Source organism: Mirounga leonina, unplaced genomic scaffold (assembly GCF_011800145.1).
Source record: "Mirounga leonina isolate KUSES-001 unplaced genomic scaffold, KU_Mleo_1.0 Mir_178, whole genome shotgun sequence".
Lineage (NCBI taxonomy): Eukaryota > Metazoa > Chordata > Mammalia > Carnivora > Phocidae > Mirounga > Mirounga leonina.
In genome coordinates this window covers 26,013,522-26,038,552 of record NW_023270464.1, presented here as the reverse complement: position 1 = coordinate 26,038,552, position 25,031 = coordinate 26,013,522, and the positions used below count along the sequence as shown (strand labels likewise).

Here is a 25,031-nt window from a genome sequence, read left to right as displayed (position 1 = left end):
AACCCCTGGCCAGACTTATCAAAAAGAAAAATGACCCAAATCAACAAAATCATGAATGAAAGAGGAGAGATCACAACCAACACCAAAGAAATACAAACAATTATAAGAACATATTATGAGCAACTCTATGCCAGCAAATTAGATAACCTGGAAGAAATGGATGCATTCCTAGAGATGTATCCACTACCAAAACTGAACCAGGAAGAAATAGAAAACCTGAACAGACCTATAACCACTAAGGAAATTGAAGCAGTCATCAAAAATCTACCAACAAACAAAAGCCCAGGGCCAGATGCCTTCCCAGGGGAATTCTACCAAACATTTCAAGAAGAATTAATACCTATTCTTCTGAAACTGTTCCAAAAAATAGAAATGGAAGGAAAACTTCCAAACTCATTTTATGAGGCCAGCATTACCTTGATCCCAAAACCAGACAAAGACCCCATCAAAAAGGAGAACTACAGACCAATATCCCTGATGAACATGGATGCAAAAATTCTCACCAAAATACTAGCCAATAGGATCCAACAGTACATTAAAAGGATTATTCACCATGACCAAGTGGGATTTATCCCTGGGCTGCAAGGTTGGTTCAACACCCGCAAATCAATCAACGTGATACAATACATTAACAAAAGAAAGAACAAGAATCATATGATCCTCTCAGTAGATGCAGAAAAAGCATTTGACAAAGTATAGCACCCTTTCTTGATCAAAACTCTTCAGAGTATAGGCATAGAGGGTACATACCTCAATATCATAAAAGCCATCTATGAAAAACCTACAGCGAATATCATTCTCAATGGGGAAAAACTGAGAGCTTTCCCCCTAAGGTCAGGAACGCGGCAGGGATGTCCACTATCACCACTGCTATTCAACATAGTATTAGAAGTCCTAGCCACAGCAATCAGACAACAAAAAGAAATCAAAGGCATCCAAATCGGCAAAGAAGAAGTCAAGCTCTCACTCTTTGCAGATGATAGGATACTTTATGTGGAAAACCCCAAAGACTCCACCCCAAAACTGCTAGAACTCATACAGGAATTCAGTCAAGTGGCAGGATATAAAATCAATGCACAGAAATCAGTGGCATTCCTATACACCAACAACAAGACAGAGAAAGAGAAATTAAGGAGTCCATCCCATTTACAATTGCACCCAAAACCGTAAGATACCTAGGAATAAATCTAACCAAAGAGGCAAAGGATCTGTACTCAGAAAACTAGAAAATACTCATGAAAGAAATTGAGGAAGACACAAAGAAATGGAAAAATGTTCCATGCTCATGGATTGGAAGAACAAATATTGTGAAGATGTCAATGCTACCTAGAGCAATCTACACATTCAATGCAATCCCCATCAAAATACCATCCACTTTTTTCAAAGAAATGGAACAAATAATCCTAAAATGTCTATGGAACCAGAAAAGACCCCACATAGCCAGAGGAATGTTGAAAAAGCAAAGGTGGCGGCATCACAATTCCAGACTTCCAGCTCTATTACAAAGCTGTCATCATCAAGACAGCATGGTACTGGCACAAAAACAGACACATAGATCAATGGAACAGAATAGAGAGCCCAGAAATGGACCCTCAACTCTATGGTCAACTCATCTTTGACAAAGCAGGAGAGAATGTCCAGTGGAAAAAAGACAGTCTCTTCAACAAATGGTGTTGGGAAAATTGGATAGCCACATGCAGAAGAATGAAACTGGACCATTTCCTTACACCACACACAAAAATAGACTCCAAATGGTTGAAAGACCTCAATGTGAGACAGGAGTCCATCAAAATCCTAAAGGAGAACATAGGCAGCAACCTCTTCGACCTCAGCCGCAGCAACTTCTTCCTAGACACATCGCCAAGGGCAAGGGAAGCAAGGGCAAAAATGAACTCTTGGGACTTCATCAAGATAAAAAGCTTTTGCAAAGCAAAGGAAACAGTCAACAAAACCAAAAGACAACCGACAGAATATTTGCAAATGACATATCAGACAAAGGGCTTGTATCCAAAATCTATAAAGAACTCATCAAACTCAACACCCAAAGAACAAAGAATCCAATCAAGAAATGGGCAGAAGACATGAACAGACATTTGTCCAAAGAAGACATCCAAATGGCCAACAGACACATGAAAAAGTGCTCAATGTCACTCGGCATCAGGGAAATCCAAATCAAAACCTCCATGAGATACCACCTCACACCAGTCAGAATGGCTCAAATTAACAAGTCAGGAAAGGACAGATGTTGGCGGGGATGCGGAGAAAGGGGAACCCTCCTACACTGTTGGTGGGAATGCAAGCTGGTGCAGCCACTCTGGAAAACAGTACGGAGGTTCCTCAAAAAGTTGAAAATAGAGCTACCATATGATCCAGCAACTGCATTACTGGGTATTTACCCCAAAGATATAAAGTAGGATCTGAAAGGGTACGTGCACCCCGATGTTTATAGCAGCAATGTCCACAATAGCCAAACTGTGGAAAGAGCCAAGATGTCCATCGACAGATGAATGGATAAAGAAGAGGTGGTATATATATATACAATGGAATATTATGCAGCCGTCAAAAGGAATGAAATCTTGCCATTTGCAACGACGTGGATGGACTGGAGGGTATTATGTTGAGCGAAATAAGTCAAACAGAGAAAGACATGTATCATATGATCTCACTGATATGAGGAATTCTTAATTGTAGGAAACAAACTGAGGGTTGCTGGAGTGGGGGGTGGGGTGGGAGGGATGGGGTGACTGGGTGATAGACACTGGGGAGGGTGTGTGCTCTGGTAAGCGCTGTGAATTGTGCAAGACTGTTGAATCTCAGCTCTGTACCTCTGGAACTAATAATGCAATATATGTTAAGAAAAATAAAAAGAAGAAGAAGAAGGTAGCGGGAGGGGAAGAATGAAGCAGGGTAAATCGGAGGGGTAGATGAACCATGAGAGACGATAGACTCTGAAAAACAAACTGAGGGTTCTAGAGGGGAAGGGGTTGGGAGGATGGGGTAGCCTGGCGGTGGGTATTGAGGAGGGCACATTCTGCATGGAGCACTGGGTGTTATGCACAAACAATGAATCATGGAACACTTCATCTGAAACTAATGATGTAATGTATGGGGATTAACATAACAATAAAAAAATAAAAGTAAACTTAAAAAAAAAATTAAAAAAAAAGTCCCCCAAAATTTTAAAAATAAGGGGAAGGAAGGCCATTACAATGCAATTCATTAAAGAAGAAAAATGAATGGCCAAATAAACAGAGAAAGAAATGTTTCAGTATCATTAGTTACAAACACAGGAAATGTGTTTATTAACAATGAACACCTGTTAGTTGTCTTCCAGACTGGTGAAATTTTTTTAAAATGATAATATACAGGGCTGGCTAAATTTGAGAAAAGAAGCACTTTCGAAGACCTTCTCCCAGTTACAGAGTAAACTGTACCAGCCTTTCTCAAGGATGATAGAGATCGTAAGCCCACAAAACACGCCAGGAACGCATGGCAGCTGCTGAGCCCGACGTTTATGGTAACCAAATAACCAGAGCTGCTCCTAGGCAGGGTCTGTGTACGCAGGAGTACGCACAGCACAGTCAGCGGCATTGCGTGCCCGACCGTCTCGGACGTGATCTCTGTGTGGTAAGTGAATGCTTCGTTCATCCTTCTGTATTTTCCTAATTGCTACGATAAACACACGTTAGTTCGGGAATAAGGAGGAGAAGTGTTACTGACAAAACGTGATCTGGGATGCCTACTTTAGGACAGGTCCCATCACCAGGATGGAGAAATGGGAAGATTTCCCGAAGGTGTACCTTGTGGAGACGACATCAGGAAGGACAGAAGTCTGTCCCAGTCACTCTAAGCTCACAATGTAGGACTGTGTTCTGTTGACACGCGTGTGCGTATGCTCACAGGAAGATACTCACATGTGAAGCTATTGTATGATTCAAGCTTAAAAATGTAAAATTATTCAAGTACAGAAGTAAAGTGTCAGTCATTAAAAACTGAATCTATGATCCAACAGCACAGTAACAGTTCATGCTTGAATTGAGGGACTTTCGTTTTTCTCTAAAAACTAGCCACGGTTGTCCAGTGGAACTCAGAATCCACTGGACGCACCGACCCCCCAACCCCACCCCTGACTACCACCAACCTACCTTTCTTTCAAGTCATCCAGGCATCGCTGAAGGTGGACCTCCCCCGCCGTGACTAAAACGTGCTCTCCCGTTTCTTGAATTAAAATCTGGACACAGGGGTCAGCCTGGTTTAAGAGCTTCATTCCTTTGACGAGCTGAGGCATTTCACCTAGGTTAACAAGATGAAGGCTGATTCAGTGCAACGTAAGGACTAATAATCAAACCGCAAGGTGATGCCCGTGGCCACCGAAGGGAAAAGTAAAATGAAATAAACTCTTAAAATAACTCTTCCAAATAATGCAGCCATGTGAGGAAAATTGTCTCCTGCGAATTTACTAGTACAGATAGCTAACAGGAGACCCTCAGAAGCTTACCGTCAGGACCCCCGAAGCTGGTCTATACGACTTCGTCAAACACACAGCAAATACAAACTACGACCATCGTATGTGTGAATCCACCTGAATTTTACACAAACATACATATTCTGTACCTATAAATGTAACAGAACTCTCCCCCAAAGAAGAGTTAGACTCAAGAAATAGACAAATAATGACAACAAAAAACCAGTTCACATGGTATTCAAGCCAAAGCCACATGCTTAAAGCAATCGTTACAAGCCTGCTTGAGAGAACCGTGCGTTTTCGGAGAAAGCTGCCCTCCGGCTGGGGCCACTGTGCTCACTGAGCTCTGGGCACCTTCCACACTCCATCTGCCCGCACTTCGGGCACATGGCTGTTTTCCCTACAGTCCACAGGATTCTGGCCCACGTCTCGGGCTTAACCGCTTTTCCACGCCTTCCCGTGTACTCAGCGGCTACTGTCCATTCAAGCAGAGCAAGTCTCTCCTTGTTGCTTCAGCAGCGACCCTGGCCTCGGAGGGATTTCTGTGCCGTCTGGTTTCACCTCTACACTTGAAGGAAGGGTTCCCTCAATGCGTGGTTTTCAACATGCCACACAGCAAAGCCACCGGACCTCTCTGCCGTCAGGGGTTCTCAACACGTCTGTTCCAGATCCATTTATTTATCCGTATCCACTTGGCTAATGATAACTAACACTTCACATTAGCTAGCAACGTGCCACAGGTCCTTCACATGGAGGAACTCTAATTATGTGGCCGGGATGAGCGCTGTTCCTGTCCCACAGAAGAGCAGCAGGTACGGGGAGGCAGGGCCCAGAGCTCAGGGCGCTGCTGGCTCTGGAGCGCGGGGTGGGGCTCAGCACCCACACAGCTCAGGCAGCCACGAGCCACACGTGGGACGCACGGCACCGGAGGACCCCACCGCACGTGCGGCGGCCACAGGCAGCCTCGTGTGCTCCTTTTCAGCATACTGTGGTCTTCCTTTGCCTCATTAAGTGGACTTACGGATATTACCTAGTGTTAACTAACTTAACCTTCACAGAATTTGAAGCATGGCTGAAAAACATTCCTGCAAAAAAACCACTGATAACACGAATAACACAAAGCACAAAGGGAACGATAAAAAAATAAGTGAAAAAGCTTTTTGCCAGCTCCCCATTTGCCAAATTACCAAGTCCTTAAAAAAAAAAAGGCATATACACTTAAATCTACCTCCTCATGGTAAAGGTGACAGTTTAACAGTAAGCCAAGAAAAAACTTTCTCAAAACAAAACTTGGACTACGGAGACAACATTTTGAAATTAGATGTTTGAAAATATTTATTTATAATGATAGTCATTTTGTTGGCAGAAACAACATCTATTTAACCTCTTATTAAATCTGGAAGCTGATTTTCCTAACCTGCTTAAAAATCTACCAAATGATCTGATAAAGATAAAAAATCAACATCTTTTAATAATATAAGAAAAACTGAGATCATGACAAATACCATCGGGATTTCAAGGAAACCTTTGTATATCAACCGCTAACTGGATTTTAAAACGGACCCTGGGGCGCCTGGGTGGCTCAGTCGTTAAGCGTCTGCCTTCGGCTCAGGTCACGATCCCAGGGTCCTGGGATCAAGTCCCACATCGGGCTCCCTGCTCGGCAGGAAGCCTGCTTCTCGCTCTCCCACTCCCCCTGCTTGTGTTCCTGCTCTCGCTATCTCTCTCTCTGTCAAATAAATAAGTAAAATCTTTAAAAAAAATAAATAAATAAAACGGACCCTGTGATCTAGCAAAGGCAGCCCATGAAGTACACAGCGCATCCGCCCAGTGGCTCTCGGGGGCAGGAGCACTGGGAAGTCTGGGTCCAAGAGGGTGGCCACCCCAGCAGTCAGCATCCACGGCAGACACAGCATCCACGGAGAGAGGGGCTCCGCCCCACAGTAAGGAGGGGTGCGAGGGACCAGGGCAGAGTAAAGTCACAGTACCTGCCCCCTGAGGCCTCACAGGAGTGAGCACAGCGTTAGAAGTAGTCCCAGGCATTCTTGATGTGCACTGAGATGGGCCTTGTAGCAACAGCAAGAAGACAGAACAGGGCGTATAAAATTCAGACACAGACATGTGGGCACATGGCCTGCGGTAATACAGGCAAGAACACGCACGGCAAGTCCAGCAAAAGCAATGTATGTGGTGGGAGGAGGGGCAACGCTCTTTTTAAGATTACGAAGAGAACTGGGTGCTCCTTCTCAATCAGTGTAGTTTATTTTTTACAAAGTTCAGAACAACCTAATGAAACAGACATGAGGAAAACTCTGGCATCCGGATGGATCATCCTAAGTCATTCTATTATTGCACTGCCTCATTTAAGGAGGGGAATCACCCTTACTGAGCGTCTGCTACGGGATGGGGCGGGGCCGGGCACCAGGTCCCTGTCCTCCAGCACACAGCCACCAGAGTTCAAAGATTATAAATGTCTACGAAAACATCACAGTCTGAATGATCAATTATTTCCTTACTCTGTTTTAAACGTTTAGATCTAAATGGACTAGAGAAGAACGGAGTCCTACTAGAAAGGCCTAAGAATGAGCTACGGTTGCCAGACTCAAATGCCACAACTCCAATTAAACTTCCTTGTCCTGTACGTACACGGGCTGGAGCAGCTGACAACGGCCAGAGCCAGGCCGGCAGTGGAAGAGAACAGCAAATCAGGAGGGCCCAGAGAGGAAGCCGGCATTAGAGAGAACAGGGTAAATCCATGCAGCCACCCCGCACTGTGGTCCACAATGGCGGCCCCGAAAGGACGCTCAGCTCCGGGGCCCAACGAAGATGGCTGCTCCCCAGGACTGCTCACCAGCCCAAAGGTCACAGATGCGGTCCTCCGAGTGTCTGCTCTAGGACCCCAGGGAGCCTCAATGCTAAGGCCATCTGTGGAACATGAGGCCGAGACAAGCTTTCGGAAGGCCCCGGCTCTGGGGCGAGGAGGGGTATGCGCGTGCAAGGGCAACGGGACCGACCTCCATCTTGGCAGAGAACTACCACCTGACAGCGTTTGTCCTCGGGGTCCCTGGAAGCACAGTCTGGAGATTCTTCACTGACCTACCAGCGAGCACCGGGAATACGGGTTAGCGAAGTCACGGGCAGCTAAATACAAGAGTTACTGAGGACTGGTCAGGCAAACGGTGTAGACCAAAGACGAAGCACTGGTTATTACATGGCCTGCCACGTGCGGGTGGGGCAGGAAGTGCTTTCTAAACAGGCCGGAAATGCTCTGTGTCCAGATAATCTACAACGCCACAGGGAAGAGCATATGACAGATTCTGGAGCAAGAAGCATGGGCTAAGATTCTAAAACAAGTACATAAAACATGAGCTTTGCTGAGGCACCACCCATGCCAGGGGTTGTGGGGCTGCACAGATGCCCTTGTCTCTGCCCTAAAGAAGGATCCAGGTTCCCCAGGGAGAAGGTGCCTAATGTACCATGTTCCTAAGGCAGAGGTCAGACCACCTTTGGTGAGTGGGTGGTACACAGGGACCCATGGCGGGAAGATCCCTCCTATTACACATGAATGAAATGAAATTAGATGTTTGAAAATATTTATTTATAATGATGTCATTTTGTGACTGCGGGAAACCCACAGCACACTGAATGAAAACCTACAGCATGGGGCGCCTGGGTGGCTCAGTTGGTTAAGCGACTGCCTTCGGCTCAGGTCATGATCCTGGAGTCCCGGGATCGAGTCCCGCGTCGGGCTCCCTGCTTGGCAGGGAGTCTGCTTCTCTCTCTGACCCTCCCCCTTCTCATGTGCTCTCTCTCTCTCATTCTCGCTCTCTCAAATAAATAAATAAATCTTTAAAAAAAAAAAAAAAAGAAAACCCACAGCACACTGTTGAAGCAAATAGTGAGGAACCAAGTACGAAATGCACACATTTACAAGGTGTCATGAACATCACAGGCTTTTAAAAACAAAGTTGTCTTACTTGGGTGCTTCGGTTCAACAGCAACCCTCACAATAGGGGTAGCCTCGAAGCTGAGCGGTATAAACGGCGGGCAAGATGGCACGCTACACAGAGTCGCCGACTTGAGCACGAAGTCTTGAAGGCCCCCTATGCCTGCAGGAAGGAAAAGACCTGTGCGGTCAATAAAGGGTGAGCAGTTCAGAACTGACATTAGAAAAATAAGACCATCAACACAGCATATGGGTCAGGGAGGAGACACACTTAAAAACGTGGCAAGGAACGAGGCCGACCAGCACACCTAGATGCTATTTAATTGCTGTTAAAAAGACAAGAATTGGGCACCTGGGTGGCTCAGTCGGTTAAGCGACTGCCTTCAGCTCAGGTCATGATCCCGGGGTCCTGGGATCAAGCCCCACATCAGGCTCCCTGCTCGGCGGGAAGCCTGCTTCTCCCTCTCCCGCTCCCCCTGCTTGTGTTCCCTCTCTCGCTGTGTCTCTCTCTGTCAAATAAATAAATAAAATCTTTAAAAAAAAAAAAAAAGACAAGAATTCTGTGGGCTACTGTTTTCCAGATGCACAAATCACATGGTTACATCAAACTGGGCTAACACATCCCTAACTTTGATCACAGAAGTGATCGTGTCCATATACATATGTCTGAAAATACGAATTATTTCTAATTGTAGCTCTTAGTTTTTAAAATACATTAAGTTGATGAAGATGAATCTCTACAGAAATAATCTCTTTTCCCAAATATTTGCAAAGGGGTCAAGGGCATTTAGAGACTTCAAGTTTGAGGCTGCTACAGAGCACCCAACCCAAGTCACCCTTCACACCACCCGAATTTTAGAAGAGGACATCGGCCCCCTTCCCACCCCCTCCCACCATCCTCCGCACTTCAGGCTCCTGGAGATGGCTGCCTAAGACCCTCCAGGAGGGCATCGGTCTTTCAGCGGATGGGAGCACAGGAGAGCTAAAGAGGCGCGCTGAGCCTCACATCCACAGTAAGAGCAGACATCATTCTAGAAGAAATCGAGTTACACACACAAGGCCATTTTTGTGCTTCTGGGCTAAGGTAAAGATTGGGGAGAGCATGGAAGGGCAGGCCACCCACTCAAGGGGAAGGGGGCACAGGGGACAGGGGCGGGGACATTCGATCAGCATTCCAGATCTCCATTTTGAGCTCAGAAATAACAAAGGAAAGGAAGCTGCTGTCTTTGGTTGACACCCTGATCTGAAGGGACAGGGGTGATGGACGCCACACAACCCAACATTCAGTCTGAGGGGAACTGAAACAGAAGCTTCCGGCACACAAACTCAGGAGGCAGTGGCGAGGCCTCTTGGTGGACTGCACAGTGTGGACAGACCTCCGTCGTCCCCTGCTGAACACCTCCAGAATTCACCACCTGATGCCTTAAGGGAGAGCTCCAAGCACAAGGAAATCTTCCTTCCATCACGCGGACACCGGTCTTCACCCCATGGCTACACATGCCCAGTCTGGCTCCCCAGAGGACCTCACAAGACATGCCTCCCCATTCACTGACCACCCTCGGGATTTTGAAGGCATCTGTCAGATCCTCTGAAGCCTTTTCTGACTCACACTAAACATCATTAGCTCGACATGATTTCTAGACCTTTCTTGTGCAGGGGACCCTCCCCAGACTGAGGTTTCCAAGGTACTAAATTTAGTCCCTGTACATCTGTGTATTTATCTGGTCAAGGTGTAACTTTCTTCTCTTTCCTTTTTTTAAAATTAATTTCATTTTATTTATTTATTTGTCAGAGAGAGAGAGAGACAGAGACAGAGAAAGAGCACAAGCAGGGGCAAAGGGCGAAGCAGACTCCCCACTGAGCAAGGAGCCCGAGGCAGGACTCGATCCCAGGACCCTGGGATCATGACCTGAGCCGAAGGCAGACACTTAACTGAATGAGCCACCCAAGCGTCCCAAGGTGTAACTTTCTTATCACCGTGCCTCTTGGCCCAGCACCCAGACAGGTCTACACCGGCCCCAGCTTCTTGCTACCTCCCCCCACTAGTTAAACGATGAGGGAACAGATCTGGGTCTGCCCCAGTTCCCACCAAGTCTACTGCGAGTAACACCATCTCCCCTGAGGCCAGACCCTGCATTCCCTCTGACCAGCGCACATGTCCTTGCTGCACACACAGCACGTGGTTTTACTAGAACGAGAGAGGCCAGTCTTTCCTCTGTATCACCAGGCATGCGGACTGCAGATGGCCAGCATATTATGAACGCTGTCTGTCTGGACGTCTGGGCTGCACTCTGCTCCTCAAATTACCAAATCTATTCTTGCTACTTAGATATGTCCAGATTTATGAACATGACTATAATTTCCCCAAAAACAGAAAAGAGAAAAGTCAATACCACAGTATTCCTAGTCAAGATTAAGGATTTATAGAAAAAGCAATGTTCCAAAGATAGTAAAAAAAAAATCCACCACCTGTATTATGTGTCACCATTTTTACTTATTTTAAAATACAATCTTAAAATTTAGGAAAGGGACTATTAAGGTTTTTTGGGCGAAACACAAAAAAAAAAAAAAAAAAAAAGATTTAAAAATCACTTTGAGAATTTCTTTAAATACTACCAAATAATTATTGAGTGTACAACCTGATATTTATGCAAAAACACAGTTTAAAAGAAGCTTTTTGTTTTCAAATGACATCAAGTACAATTTTGAAAAAATAAAAGTATACCCAGAATCACACCATCCTAAGACTGTCAGTTTTCATTTTGATGTATTTCCCTCTTGCCCTGCCCCCACAGGCACACGTAATTTACCATTCTAATGTCCATACAATTTTTTTATCCTTTCTCTTTTACTTCTGTTGTTCTGGTCACAGTGATAGCAATTACGTAGAAACACTTTCTTCACAGAAAGGACATCTGCTAAGGCATTTTTCAACTGGGGCTGAGGGGGGTAAAGGACATGTTCCCTCAAGAGAATCATTTCAGAATTTCGGGGACAGAACAAGTAACAGTTCAGGGGAAAAAAAAAAATCAGAAATTAGCATGTCATTGATTTGGCTGAAGGACTAAAGAGAGGACAAGCTTTTTTTTTTTTTTTATAATGTTTATCACAAAAAAGGCGTATGATCTAAATACGAGAGAGGGAGAAAACAGGCTGAGGAAGCAGGAACATGGGGTAACACCCAGAAAGCTAGCTTGTTTCTATACGAACATCGGTTAAGTATCATCTGGTTGAAGAGAAATGATCCAAGCCCTCTCTGGTCCTAACTCTTCCCCCTACAAGTGCACTTATATATGTGAGCATGGGACTCTGGCTCCCAGGCTGGGGTGACAGGTAACACACAAGAAACCGCTGAGCCCCCGCACCGTGTCCGCAGGCCCTCGCCAGGCCAGTCCACCACCCCCTTCAAAGTCTTCCTCAAAGAGCAGCATCGTGCAAGCACTGTCAGGACCCAATTTTTTCCCAGGCTCTCTCTAACTCCCTTTAGAAAGTATTCCAGAAACAGTATCAAGGAGCATCTTTTATGATCTGAGACTGGAAATACGGAGGCTGAGAGTCGGATGGGCCCTCTGCTGACAATGTTCTTCTGCTCTGAGAAACTCCCCACATGCACAGGCTGAATGAGTCTAGGACGAGGTCACCCAGGCGGGCAGGAAGACGGTGAAACCGTCAGAGTTCTAACACTGCTTCCTACGGACCGAACCCACTGACCATCTGCACAGAGAACAGCAATACTATCTTCAGGGAAGTCTGGATGCTGAAGTGCACTTTCAATGCTGGTATAAAAATGGTACTGGAAATAAAAAAAAGAAAAAACACTTTGTGGGAAAACACGTTAAGGCTCTAGCTAGAATATGGTCTCCTAACTTCCACGGTCTCATTTCAAGCCAACTTTAACATTACTGCTCAAGAACCATCAACTTGTTCCTCTTCATCTGTTTAATCCACCTGAGTTAACAGCTTCCTTTAAATCACCGAAGTAAGTGCAAGTTACACACCTGAGGCCTACAGAGCCTCAGGCCTGTGAGAACAGTGAACATGGCCTCAGAAGGGACACGAGGATTCAGACCCTTGAACCACAGACCCGCCGAGCCCTGAACAACACATGGTTTTAACCCTGCGCAGTTAAAAATCCGTGTGGGACTCTGACTTCCCCGCAGACTTAACTACTCACAGCCTGCTGTTGACCAGAAGCCTTACTGATAACATAAATAGCTGATTAGCACATATTTTGTGTGTTATATATATTCTACACTGAATTCTTACAAAAGAGTGGGCCAGAGAAAAGATCATTAAGAAAATCATAAAAGAAAATATATTTACAGTACTGTACTTCATTTACTGAAAAAAAAATCCACTTATAAGTGGACCCACAAAGTTCAAACACGTGTCGTTCAAGGATCAACTGGATTAAAAAAAAAAAAAAATTTTTTTTTTTTAAGTACAGGTTTCCAGGGTGGTGCGAATCTAGAGAACCACTGGTTTTGGAAGACCACCTTCTAATCTAGGTCCTTCTGTCTCTGGATGCCAAAGAAGCCCATACCCTCTGCCTAAAGTTTCATTCTGTATCTTTCAGCGAAACTCAGATTCCTCCCCCTTTGACTCAACTACAGAGATGGTATCACAGAGGATCCATGCACTTTATAACTTGTCACGGAGGTAGGTAGGCAGGTTGGTACATGAATATAAAATATGATCAAAGGCCTTTTCCAGGCCTCCTTGGCTAATGTAATAAATAGCTCCAAAATGGACCAATATTGCTTAGCTAAGGTTTTCAGAGGATTGGTCAAGTTTCCCCAGTACGCTAAGCAAGTCTATTAAATCAACTGCCCTTTAGCTTCTTGGTGTTACGAGAGGCCCCCGGGAAAAATCTTACAACAGTGACATCACCGGTCAGAATTTCTTCTCGTAGGGACAGATGGAGCTGATAACCAGTTAATAATAGTTCTTTGGCAAGTTACATCAAGACCGGGGGGCCTTATTCTCAGAAGAGAGACTACGGTAAGGAGAAAAAGGAATACCTGAGGAATCAAAAATACCTTTTTTAGAGATGTGGAGGCTTGCTGTCTTTGTCTGTATTAGAGAACAGGTAGAAGCTGCCCTGCAGTGTCCTGCACCAGGGAGAAGTAATAACTGGGTGTCACAATGGAGTCTCAGTTTATGCCCCAAGAAACAATCCTGAGGGAGCCAGACCACCTCCACTCCTGCAGGAACAGACTGACGCCATAGGGCCTGGCTCCCACCCCAGGGAATGACATGGGCAGGGAGGTCTAGGATTAAAGTAATGGAAGAAGGGGTGCCTGGTGACTCAGTCGGTTGGGCGTCTGCCTTCGGCTCAGGTCATGATCTCAGGGTCCTGGGATCGAGCCCCACATCGGGATCCCTGCTCAGCGGGGAACCTGTTTCTCCCTCTCCCCCCACCCCACTCGTGTTTTCTCTGTCTCTAATAAATGAATAAAATCTTCAAAAAAAAAAAAATAGTGGAAGAAATTCCATCTCAGGCCTGGAAGTGGAATAGATCACTACATGCTGCCTGATAGCCTATCTCTGAGCAAATAAAAAGGATCAGTTAAAAAAAAAAGCCCTTAAGTTATCTCTTGGTGTGTCAAACCAGGACAAAAAGGATCTCCAGAGGCTAGCCTAGGGGAAAGGAGGCAGCACGTAATTAATGTATTACAAAATAATGTTTCCTACTGGAGCAGAAACCGACGCGAAGGGCTGAAGAGAAGGGGACGGTGGGGAGAGGGAATCCCAGCCCGGGCCCCAGCGCGGAGCCCCAGCGTGTTCCAGGAGCCGGCAGCGTGCAGGGGGCCCGCAGCACAGAGGGACAACAACAACGGCAGTGCAGACAGGAGGCTGCCGGGGACACACACAGGGCGTTAGGGGACTCGAGCACCACGTCACGCCTGGAATTTCCATGGAGGGCGGATGCGGGCAAACTAGACCCGAAGCGGAGCTGGCAGCCTTGGCAGTGACTCTGGAGCCGGGAAGAAGAGATGAGGCTAAGATCCAGATTTCAGATCCGGATTTCAGACGTGGACAGCTAAGCAGAGGATTACCTGTTCAAAGCGTTTCTCTACCCTTCTTTCAGGTTCCTAAGTGTCCCCGTCATTGTATACATTTGTATATTCTTTATGGGATAAACATTGTGATTCATCATATTTTTCCCTCCAGACTATAGTTTCTCTTTTCATTTTGTGTCTATTTTTTCTCTCTAGTACCTTTTCTGAGCCTTTTTTATTTGGGATCTAAGCTTAGAGGGCACGTTCTGCATGGAGCACTGGGTGTTATGCACAAACAATGAATCATGGAACACTTCATCTAAAACTAATGATGTAATGTATGGGGATTAACATAACAATAAAAAAATAATAATCGAGTACTGAGAAAAAAAAGCTTATAAAGTTGTGTTTTCAAAAAACTAATGAATATTTATTCAACTTTCTGTACTTTTTTTGATGATTTTGTTTTAAGGGCAGGGGCACAAATGCACTTCGTGAAGTTTTTTCAATGAACACGTGAACATGAAGACAGTTCTGTGTGTGTGTGTGGTGGGAGGCGACTCTAGCGTGGGGGACACGGCATCACTGGGGGCCCAGGGAGGGACCGGTCACCACCACAGAGGCCTTGCGGGCAAGCAGGACTGCACACCATTTTCAGCCCACTATTTCCACTTCTCGGGGACCCTGCATGGTGTTTATGGTAGTTGTTGTTTTATTAATAAAGTTGGTGACCAATTTGGGGGTTTTTTTGGTATATGGTATGAACTGCTTACTTTTTTATATATACTATTAACTGGTTAACTGTAAAGAAGGTTATAATAACTTCCTTTGAGGCATAAAATTCATATATTCATAGATCCAGGTATGAGCTTTGTATCCTGGCCCACTGACCTACATTTATATTTTACATAGTAATACAGTTTTATGGGATGCTCCTCTGAGATACGTTTCAACTCAAATGATTTAAGTAAAGCACAAAGCACAAAATGCCTAGTACCGTTTAAAACAACACTGGAAATGTTTTCAGGTTAAAAGAAAGAAAAGAGATACGATTTTACACAACCAGGAAGTTATAACCAGGTTTCTTTTTATGTTTAAACTCGAAATATTTCCAATTAAAGGCAGGAGGCGGAGTCACATCTGGATGAAATGGCAACTTCGTCACAGGCGCACAACAGATCCTGGTTGAAATGATCCAGGGAAGAAAATGGAGGACAACGTGGATGCACATGAAGCCAGAGAAGAGTGCCCCAAGCTCTGCACTGCGGGTCACATTGAAGACAAATAAGCAAGGGTCCGTTCCTAACTCCTTTCTTGGGAAAGTAACACAACGGCAGGAAAACCAATGTACAGAAGACAGTGTAGCAATGGCGGTGTGTCTGATTACACGGCCGAGAAAACGCGCGAAGAGCCCAGAACCATGTATGTGGGAACCCGGATGTCACCGAGGGGCGGCCCTGGGGGAAGGAGGGACCACTGGAAGAACATCACTGAGAAATTAGCTAATGATATGGAAACGGTAATATGCACACCTCTACCATGCAGCATGTAGAATAATAAATTTCACAGGGATCGAAGACCTGAGTGAAACATAAAAACTGAAAGCACGAATCACAAGATGACACACTAAAGACTGGTAACTATTACTGTATTATAAGAACTGTATCACAAAAATGCCCAAAATTAAAAGTTACAAAATATTTTCAATGTTTAAAAGACAAAGGATTAGTAAGCATAATACATAAAGAACTGTAGAAATCAATGAGAAAGACAACCCACTAGCAATACAGGTGAAGAACATCAGCAGTTCCAAGAGGTGACTGAAAGAAAAGGAAGCCCCGATCAGTCAGAAATCATATAAAAAAGAATCTTAATCTAAATAATAACAAGGTAAATGCAAATTAAGGCAAAGAGATGGTATTTCACACCAGTACAAGTGGTGTAAGTCTGAAGAGAACACAGGTTTGGTAAAGAGGTGCAGAAAAAGTAGGTCTTCTGCACTGGAGACAGAAATGATGGTCACGACCTCTCGGGAGAACAAGTGTGGACATTCAGCAAAGTACGCCTGGACCGTGCAACTCGCCAGTCTGGCTTCCAGTTGTATACCTCCCACAGTGCTGGCAACAGGCAAAGCGGTGCGCCCGCAGCATCCCACAAGCAGTGATACGACTTAGGTGATCAGGTCTCTCCTGGGGGCACTTCTGGCTGGGGTCTACTGCTGGCATTCAGAGGGCAGGGCCAGGGCCCAGGGGTCTTGCAATGTGTGCAAACGTCCCCCTCAAGGAATTCCCCAGGTCGCACAGCTTCTGAGTGTTCTGCTGGACAAACCTGTTTCTAATGACCTGAGCTTAAATCTAACTCCCTTTTAATTACGAAGTACTTTCTTCACAATTTAATGTACATTTGAGTTTTCAGGACTTCTGTTCTGAAAATGAGCTGTTCACCGTGTTATCGACAGCCACTCGTGGCCTCTGAGTCATCAGTACCATATATCTGCATCAAGCCGCACCTGCTCCTGGTGATTGCGAGTTGCTGACTTGATGATGCCATCGGTAGGGTAAGCTGGAGCATTTGCATGCTGCAATGTACTAAATTTCACTGCAGATCATTTCTCTTTTATTTATCCTATCACAGCAAAGGTAACTGTACTGATGTTTTTGAAATTAGGTAAGCAGGTAGATTATTTTATCTTTGAATTTCATTTCTAGGTGGATGCTCATTACATTATATGCTATTTTTATGATCATAAAAAATTTTTTTAACCAGATGATTTTAAAAAAAAAAACAAAAACCAGCCTTCAGATACTTCTGTGCCTTGAATGCTTGCATTGTTTCACCATACAGCAATAAACCCTGCGATTACCCTGCATATGTGTTACATCTGCATTAGTCAGTTTATGTCCTAGACACTGAAACTATGCTCTCACCCCTGGACCGCCGACTTGGATTTCCCTGGTGCCTGGTATCCGCTGAGGGAGTTTTGGATTCCTATCTGATGGGGAGCTGGAATGCTTCTTAAGGTTAATCAAGGTTCTGAGAGTGAGCCGTCTGAATAGCCTTGGACTGAAAGCCCTGTTCCCTCTTAGTTCCGCAAAGACCCTAATCTCCAGACCCCCTCACAGGCCATCCTGGCATTAGATGTGGGTCTGTGTCACCTGACCCTGTGTCAGGTGTGTCCTCTACCATTCACAATGATCACTTTTCCAATGGTTAATATTTTCTTCAAAGCCAATTTAGTAATTACAGAATTTAGAGGGTCCTACAGTACCTTATAACCTCATATATCATGATTTATTTAAGAGTAGAGAGCAAAACAGTTGGTGAAGAAATATTTCATATAATTCCTGTGCGTTTTGATTTATGTCAACAAATATCTGTTGACCACTTAGGTTTACAGGTCTGTGCTGGCCACCATGGAGGAGATGGAAACGAAGACCAAGACCCCGCATTCGGTTTTCTCACATTTTGTTACTGTAAGTGCCCCTAGAGCATTCTGAAAGCTCAGTCACACTATTGCTGATAGTTTATTCAGTCCCTGAGCCTTGGAGTTTGAGATGTCTGAGACCACCGCCACGTGTCCATGTCCTGATGAAGCACGGTTACTACGGCTCAGGTACAAGTCATTGACACCAGAAGAAAGGTAATTCCTAAGAAGAAAAGAAACAATACTAGACCGTTAACTAGATTTTAATCAAACATAGGTCATCCTAATGCAAGCCAGTTACTTTTGCCAGTTCATGCAGCATTCAAAGCATTGTTCCCGGGGACGGATCACTTCATGGATGAATGAAAGAAGAATATATCACTTTAAATATTAGTGAATTTTTATCACTAATTTTTAGAGTGGCTACACTCAGTAGCCAGTCTATCCTCTGGCTCCTGACACTGCGGTTCGTTCAGAGGTTGGTCCTTTTAGAGTCCCACTGGTAGATGCTCAGAATGGCTTTGAAAACTATTCTTTGGTTTTTGGTCTGTTTCATTTTTGGGGTAAACAAAACAATTCTTAGCAAACATCACACACTTGTCTACTGCTACCTTTATCTATTTATGAAAAACATCCAATACATTACCCAAAGAATTTCCGAGAAAACCACTACATTATAGTAGTAGTGGGCTCTAATTTTATAATAAATGAAAGCAGCTGGTAGCACTGATATGCTATCAAGTCCCCTAATAAAGGACCAAGGAATCGGTACTAGAGGCTGCACTGATGGGAGACTAAGCTTAAAAAGAAGCGAAAGCACGTAAAGACGGGGCCCCAAACTGATACATCCATTCTCATTTGCTGCCCTCTTCTAAAATGACAGGTCAATAAAATCTCTACAGGGTAGCAGTTTTCATCACTATAAGTAAGAACATTCTAAACGTCTAGCAATATGCCAAACACACTGCATCTGGCAATAAAATACCATACTACAAATCGAATTCTGAAGACTACTTAGACACAGATAAAACAATATAAAATTCTATGCAGAAAAGATAATATGAAGAGAAATATAACTAAAAATGAAAATTGTAACAGTATCAGCGTTGAAATTATGAATGATTATTTTAAAATAAAAAACACTGTAGTTTTACCATGAAAAGTTATTAGACACAAGCTATAAGAACTTTGGAAGTGTTTTTTTTGTTTGTTTTCTTAAGAGCTGTCATTACCAGAATCAAATGAACATAAACCATATAAACTGATTTACAGCAGAGGACACTGCTGCGCCATGAGGATCTGGTAATGATGCTAGTCACTGGAAGAAACAATCCATCTGATTCCCACCTCACACCATCTTACAACCAATTTCAGATGGGTCACAAGTCTCAATCTCATAAACAGAATGAAAAAGCTTATAGAAGAATAACACAGAACTTCTTATGACTTTGGAGCAAGCGGATTTCTGAAACAGGACACAAAAAGCAGTAATCATAAAAAAAACTGGTAAGTATTACACTATATTAAAATTTAAAACTGTGGTTCACCAAAAGACACTGTTAGAGAGCAGAAGGTAACTCCCCAAGTAGGAAAAAATATCTCCAATAAATATAGCCAGCCAGGGACTTTAATGCAGAATATATAAAGAATGCATACAAATCAATACAAAAGAAGGCAGAGAACCTTAAAAAAAGTGGACAAACACTTAACAGGCATTTCATAAGTGGGCAAAAATCAATGGTCAATAAATAAATGAAAAGGAATTTAAATTCACAAGTCATCAGGGAAACCAACATAAGACACTACTCCACACACACACCAGAATGGCTCAGCGAGAAACAAAACAGTCGTTGGCAAAGGTATGGAGCAACTGGAATCTCCAGCGAGCTTCACTAAGTTTGTACGTACACCCACCCGACAACATGGCAACTTCCTTTCCAACAGAGGTGTGTTCAAATATTCAGGAAAAGACACGCAGGGAATATTCAAAGCAACGATATTCCCAACAGCCACACCCTGGAACTAAACTCAACACCCGCCAACAGAAGAGGGATAGATACTGGTCACAGTCAACAGCAACGAGAATGGACACGGGTGACTCTCACCGCCAGCATGCCCGGCACTCGAGGACGTTCTCTACGATCTGGCTTCACGAGGCTTAACAACAAGTTAAAATGAATCTATGCTGCAAGAAGCCAGGACGGCGCCATGCTTGGGGGAGGGGGTGGCAGGGGCAGTAACTGGAAGGGCGCTGGGCTTCTGGGATGCTGGTTATGTTCCATTTCTAAATCTGGATACTCGTAACGCTGCCACATGTGCAGTTTACGATCATCTATCAAGCCGTGGCTCAAGATTTGCACACTTTTCTCTATGCCTATGATGCATCCATAAAGACTTACTTTAAACTGTTATTTGACACAAATTACAGGCTACTCCAGGTGCTTCTGAGTCTTTTGCAGATGCCATAACTCAACTGATAAAGATAAACCATTTCAGAGCCTTCACAAAGGAACTGGCAGCCGGGAGAAAGAACACATGGCTTGTCGCCTTGTCCCTCTCTTCCCGCCACACTGTCCAATAACAAATGAAATGTGTCTTCCGGTGCAACGTCCTTATGCGGATTCTTCTGAACACTGTCTGTCCTTGAGCAAATCACTTCCTTATTCCAATCAAAGCAGCCAGCCCCCTCCTGGCTGCGGGCATCTGTCTACCCTCTGGCTCCTGACACTGCAGTTCGTTCAGAGGTTGGTCCTTTTAGAGTCCCACTGGTAGATGCTCAGAATGGCTTTGAAAACTATTCTTTGGTTTTTGGTCTGTTTCATTTTTGGGGTAAACAAAACAAAACAATTCTTAGCAAACATCACACACTTGTCTACTGCTACCTTTATCTATTTATAAAAAACATCCAATACATTACCCAAAGAATTTCCGAGCATCTCCTTCCGCTCCACCAGCTACCAGTGTGGTAATGGCCACCATTAGAGTAAGATGATCTCACTTACATCACAGGAGGCATTTCTTTGGCTCCAAGAGAAACAGAAAAAGTCATTTCCAGTTGATTATTTCCATCACAGGGTCCACGGTGGCCTTGTGTATGGGGGTCTCTGGACAAAGACCTCAGCAATACCACTGTGAGGTAAGACTATCACTTCTAACTGACCCCAAATAGGAGACCCATAAAAAGGGATGTCAGGAGAACCTCCTTTCGTCTACCAGAGCCCCTGGTGTGTTTTCTCAATCAGCCACAAATGTCTTTCCAATTTATGAACGGGCCCTGCCCCTAGTGAAACCTGTTACAAACCAGAAAATTTGACCGCAGCATGGAAATTCTGGAGCATCTGTGAAGAAGCCTTCCTGGGACGGACTTATGCAAACCATTCTCAGGCCTTCCTGCCCATGAGCGGGGTCAGATTAGTCATAACCAGATCCCACTGGCAGGCTTTGTTCCGTTCATAAATGGTTCACTCTACAGAAACTCAACACCCGACTTTGTCCTGAATTTAATGGACTTTGATAGAACGATCTCCAGGTGACCAAAAGATTCGAGTTAATTTGTATTTCTGCATGTTGCATTCAAGTCCAGGAAAACAATTTTTAGAGCCTCTGAATATCATTTCAGATATAGTTTGTGACTATTCTTGACCGCGGGAAGGAAATGACATATTGCTTTATGTCAGCTTTTTGATGCCCATCCAGATCTAGCATCCTCCCTGACAGCACAGAAAGTCACAAGGAATCACGTAACACGCAGCCATAGAAGCAGAAGGACCTCGGCAGCCTATGTGCTTCCAAACAACCTGCTGCAGTGTGGAGCCTCAGCCACAGCATCCCGAGGACGGGGGGCTTACAGCAGCCCGCGTCGCTGCCAAGGAGCAGGACTTCTAACTTGTATGAGCGCGTGTAGGAGTCCACGGCTTCATCATGAACATCCAGCTCGTCACACACACACACAGACACACACACACGGATGTTCCATCGCCTCCTCGTTTCGGGCTCTCCCTGGCTTCTTGTGTTGTATTCAGATCACATTCCTTTTTTTTTTTTTAATTTTTTTATTCTTATGTTAATCCCCATACATTACATCATTAGTTTTAGATGAAGTGTTCCGTGATTCATTGTTTGTGCACAACACCCAGTGCTCCATGCAGAACGTGCCCTCCTCAATACCCATCACCAGGCTAACCCATCCTCCCAGCCCCCTCCCCTCTAGAACCCTCAGTTTGTTTTTCAGAGTCCATCGTCTCTCATGGTTCATCTCCCCCTCCGATTTCCCCCCCTTCATTCTTCCCCTCCTGCTATCTTCTTCTTTTTTTTTTAACATATATTGCATTATTTGTTTCAGAGGTACAGATCTGAGATTCAACAGTCTTGCACAATTCACAGTGCTTACCAGAGCACATACGCTCCCCAGTGTCTATCACCCAGTCACCCCATCCCTCCCACCCCACCCCCCACTCCAGCAACCCTCAGTTTGTTTCCTGAGATTAAGAATTCCTCATATCAATGAGGTCATATGATACTTGTCTTTCTCTGTTTGACTTACTTCGCTCAGCATAATACCCTCCAGTTCCATCCACGTTATTGCAAATGGCAAGATCTCATTCCTTTTGATGGCTGCATAATATTCCATTGTATACATATACCACCTCTTCTTTATCCATTCATCTGTCGATGGACATCTTGGCTCTTTCCACAGTTTGGCTCTAGTGGACATTGCTGCTATAAACATCGGGGTGCACGTACCCCTTCGGATCCCTACTTTTGTATCTTTGGGGTAAATACCCAGTAGTGCAATTTCTGGTCAGATCACATTCCTTCTTAGCAACACCGCTGCTTCTACTCTTCCCTTCTGGAATAACACTAGCCTTTCCATACTGGAGAGCTAGTTACAGCATCCTCCCCAGCACCTCTGTCTTCATCACCCCTCCTGGAAACGTCCAATTCCCTCCATTTCTGGGCCCATTTCTGGGCGGCTGTTTGTGTGAACAGGTGTTCGGCTTGTGCTGAGCACGGGTCCACCGGGAGCGAAGGGTCTGAGATGGCTTCTCTCCCATGAAGCACAGGCAGCTCACAAGGGAGCAGCTTCCCGCAAGGGTCACCCATGTCCGAAGGATTATTCTGTCAGGAAAGGCAAGGACCGAATCCATCCAACGGTGGCAGAAGAGGATGGCAAGCCGCCTGGAAGGCCTATTGTGCGGGTATGAAGGACAAGGAGCCAAGACGAGGTGCGAAGTCAGGCTTAACGAACAGAGCAGTCAGCCAGTGAAGGCCGGGCAGGCACACACACAGGAGGGGGCCGGGCACCCAACCCTGCGTCCGCGCTGCAGTCCCAGGGACCAGGGCAGTTGCAAAGGGCAGGGGCTGAGGGCACCAGGGAGGTCTGCGGGTGGAAAGGGTCAGCGGCGGGAGAGAGGGCCCGGTGTGGTCACGCAAGCCCACGTCAGGTTGGCGGGGGAAGCCGTAGCACCAAGTCCCGGGAATCTTACTGGAGAGGCTCAATTCGACGTGAGGAGTGAAAAGGACCCATTCCTTACATGCGGGGAGAAAAAGGCTGATAACCACATTTTGTAATGATTTTGCCCCTAACATAAACTTTTTCTTTAGTAATGCCAAGCGCTGCCTATGCCTGGGTGTGCGCCTGCTTCCTGGGGCACGGGGGGTGAAGATCAATTTGGCAGCGAGGCTTGTTGCTCTGCAGCGCTCACTGGTCCTTCGGCAAGTTCGTGTCCCCGCGCTGCAGGGGTCACGCGACCCCCGAGGGCACCCTGCCCCGTGAGCAGTCACCGACCCTGGTCCCTGCTCTCCCGCGCCGGCCGCGCCAACCCCCCGGACGGCAGCAGAGACCAGCCGAGGAGGGCAAGTCTGGCGAGGCACCTGCCCTCCCTAAATCTGATAGAAGGAGCTGGAAGAAATGCAATCCCAACAAAGGTTCTAAGGATGGTCCAGGAAAATTTATTCTGTGGCTCTGAGGCACTGAATTTCTAGCCATTTTGAATATTATCACTGGGTTTACAATAGGCCCTGTGTTCGCTGTTTGTGAACAGGGTCAGTTGGCAGCTGGTTACATTTCTGAGGGAGCGACTGAAGCCAACGTTAAAACAAAACCAAGCACAGGATTCCCTAAAAAGTACAAAGCACCGGGAAGCCTGCCCAGAAGAATAATGTCAGGTTATCTTACGAGCCCAAGAGCAGAATACTCGACCGGTATGTACTATTAATGAAGGGCTCACCTTTCAGGGCGGCTAGAGCCGGCCGTGCCCTCCTCCCCCGGGGCCTGGCTTACTTGCTGTGGGGCTGTAGCACTCCAGCACCGCAGAGGTGAGGAGAGACAGGAAGCAGGCCAGAGCAGAGGCCAAGAAAAGTGACTCCGTCTTCTGGCTGTCAGGAGAATCAGCGGCGAATAATTCTTTTTAATCCAGAGATCTGGCCTCTGATGTTGTTAGGGAAGTCGTCCTTACAAACGTCTACCCTGGGAAGGCCGGCTGCTAGACCGCCACGCAGAAGGTCTGCAGCTGAGACCTACACACGGGATTCTGAGCAGCCAGTGTAACTCCCGGTACCCACGGGAGCAGAAGCTCGAGGAAGGTTCACACCACGGCTGGTGATACACACTCACACCAACCTCACGGAGCGGTGCAAAGCATGAATCAGTTTCAGAAAAGGTACCGAACAATGGGAAAGACAAGACGCTGCCATCAGGTTGGCTCGGGAACCCCTGGAGCTCATCCCCCCGAGGGGGAGGGGTTAATTACCCCAGTCAGCCTCTCCTGAGGAGGACCCATCCTCCCACTGCTCCAAAGGCACACTTGGTGTTCAATCAGGGGGGTGCAGCTAGACCCCCGCAGGGCAGACCCGATCAGAAACGAAGCCCACGTTCCGACGTGGGGTGGGCAGTACCTGGCCAGGCCGTGGCCCGCACACCCTCCCCCAACGCCGCCTCCAGCCCTGCAAGTCCATCCTGTGGTTTTGGGAATCCCACCCTCTACCCCCAGCCGTTTGGGAAAAATGGAAGCTAAGTAGATTGTAAGGAAGAGAACGAATATTCTTAACTCCCTAATTCCTCAGAGGTTGACAGATACAGGATTTTGGGACAAAATGAGGTGATACCATCTATTGCCAGAATATGTGTATCATGAAAACAAGGATATGTGAGGGTCTTCTCAGGTGAGGACTCTGGCTGGAGACCAGTTAGAG

General features: G+C 45.6%; 1 protein-coding gene across 4 annotated transcripts in view; it reads right to left on the bottom strand.

Annotated features, from left to right (window-relative positions):
* Positions 1 to 25,031, bottom strand: part of EFL1 (elongation factor like GTPase 1) — a 140,413-nt gene that overhangs the window by 30,709 nt on the left and 84,673 nt on the right. For all 4 annotated transcript variants that reach the window (XM_035024256.1, XM_035024254.1, XM_035024257.1 and 1 more), the window contains 2 exons: positions 8,443 to 8,574; positions 4,146 to 4,293 (listed from right to left, as the gene is read on the bottom strand). In XM_035024256.1, coding sequence (XP_034880147.1) covers positions 4,146 to 4,293; positions 8,443 to 8,574 — 280 coding nt within the window. The remainder of the gene's footprint in view (positions 1 to 4,145; positions 4,294 to 8,442; positions 8,575 to 25,031) is intronic.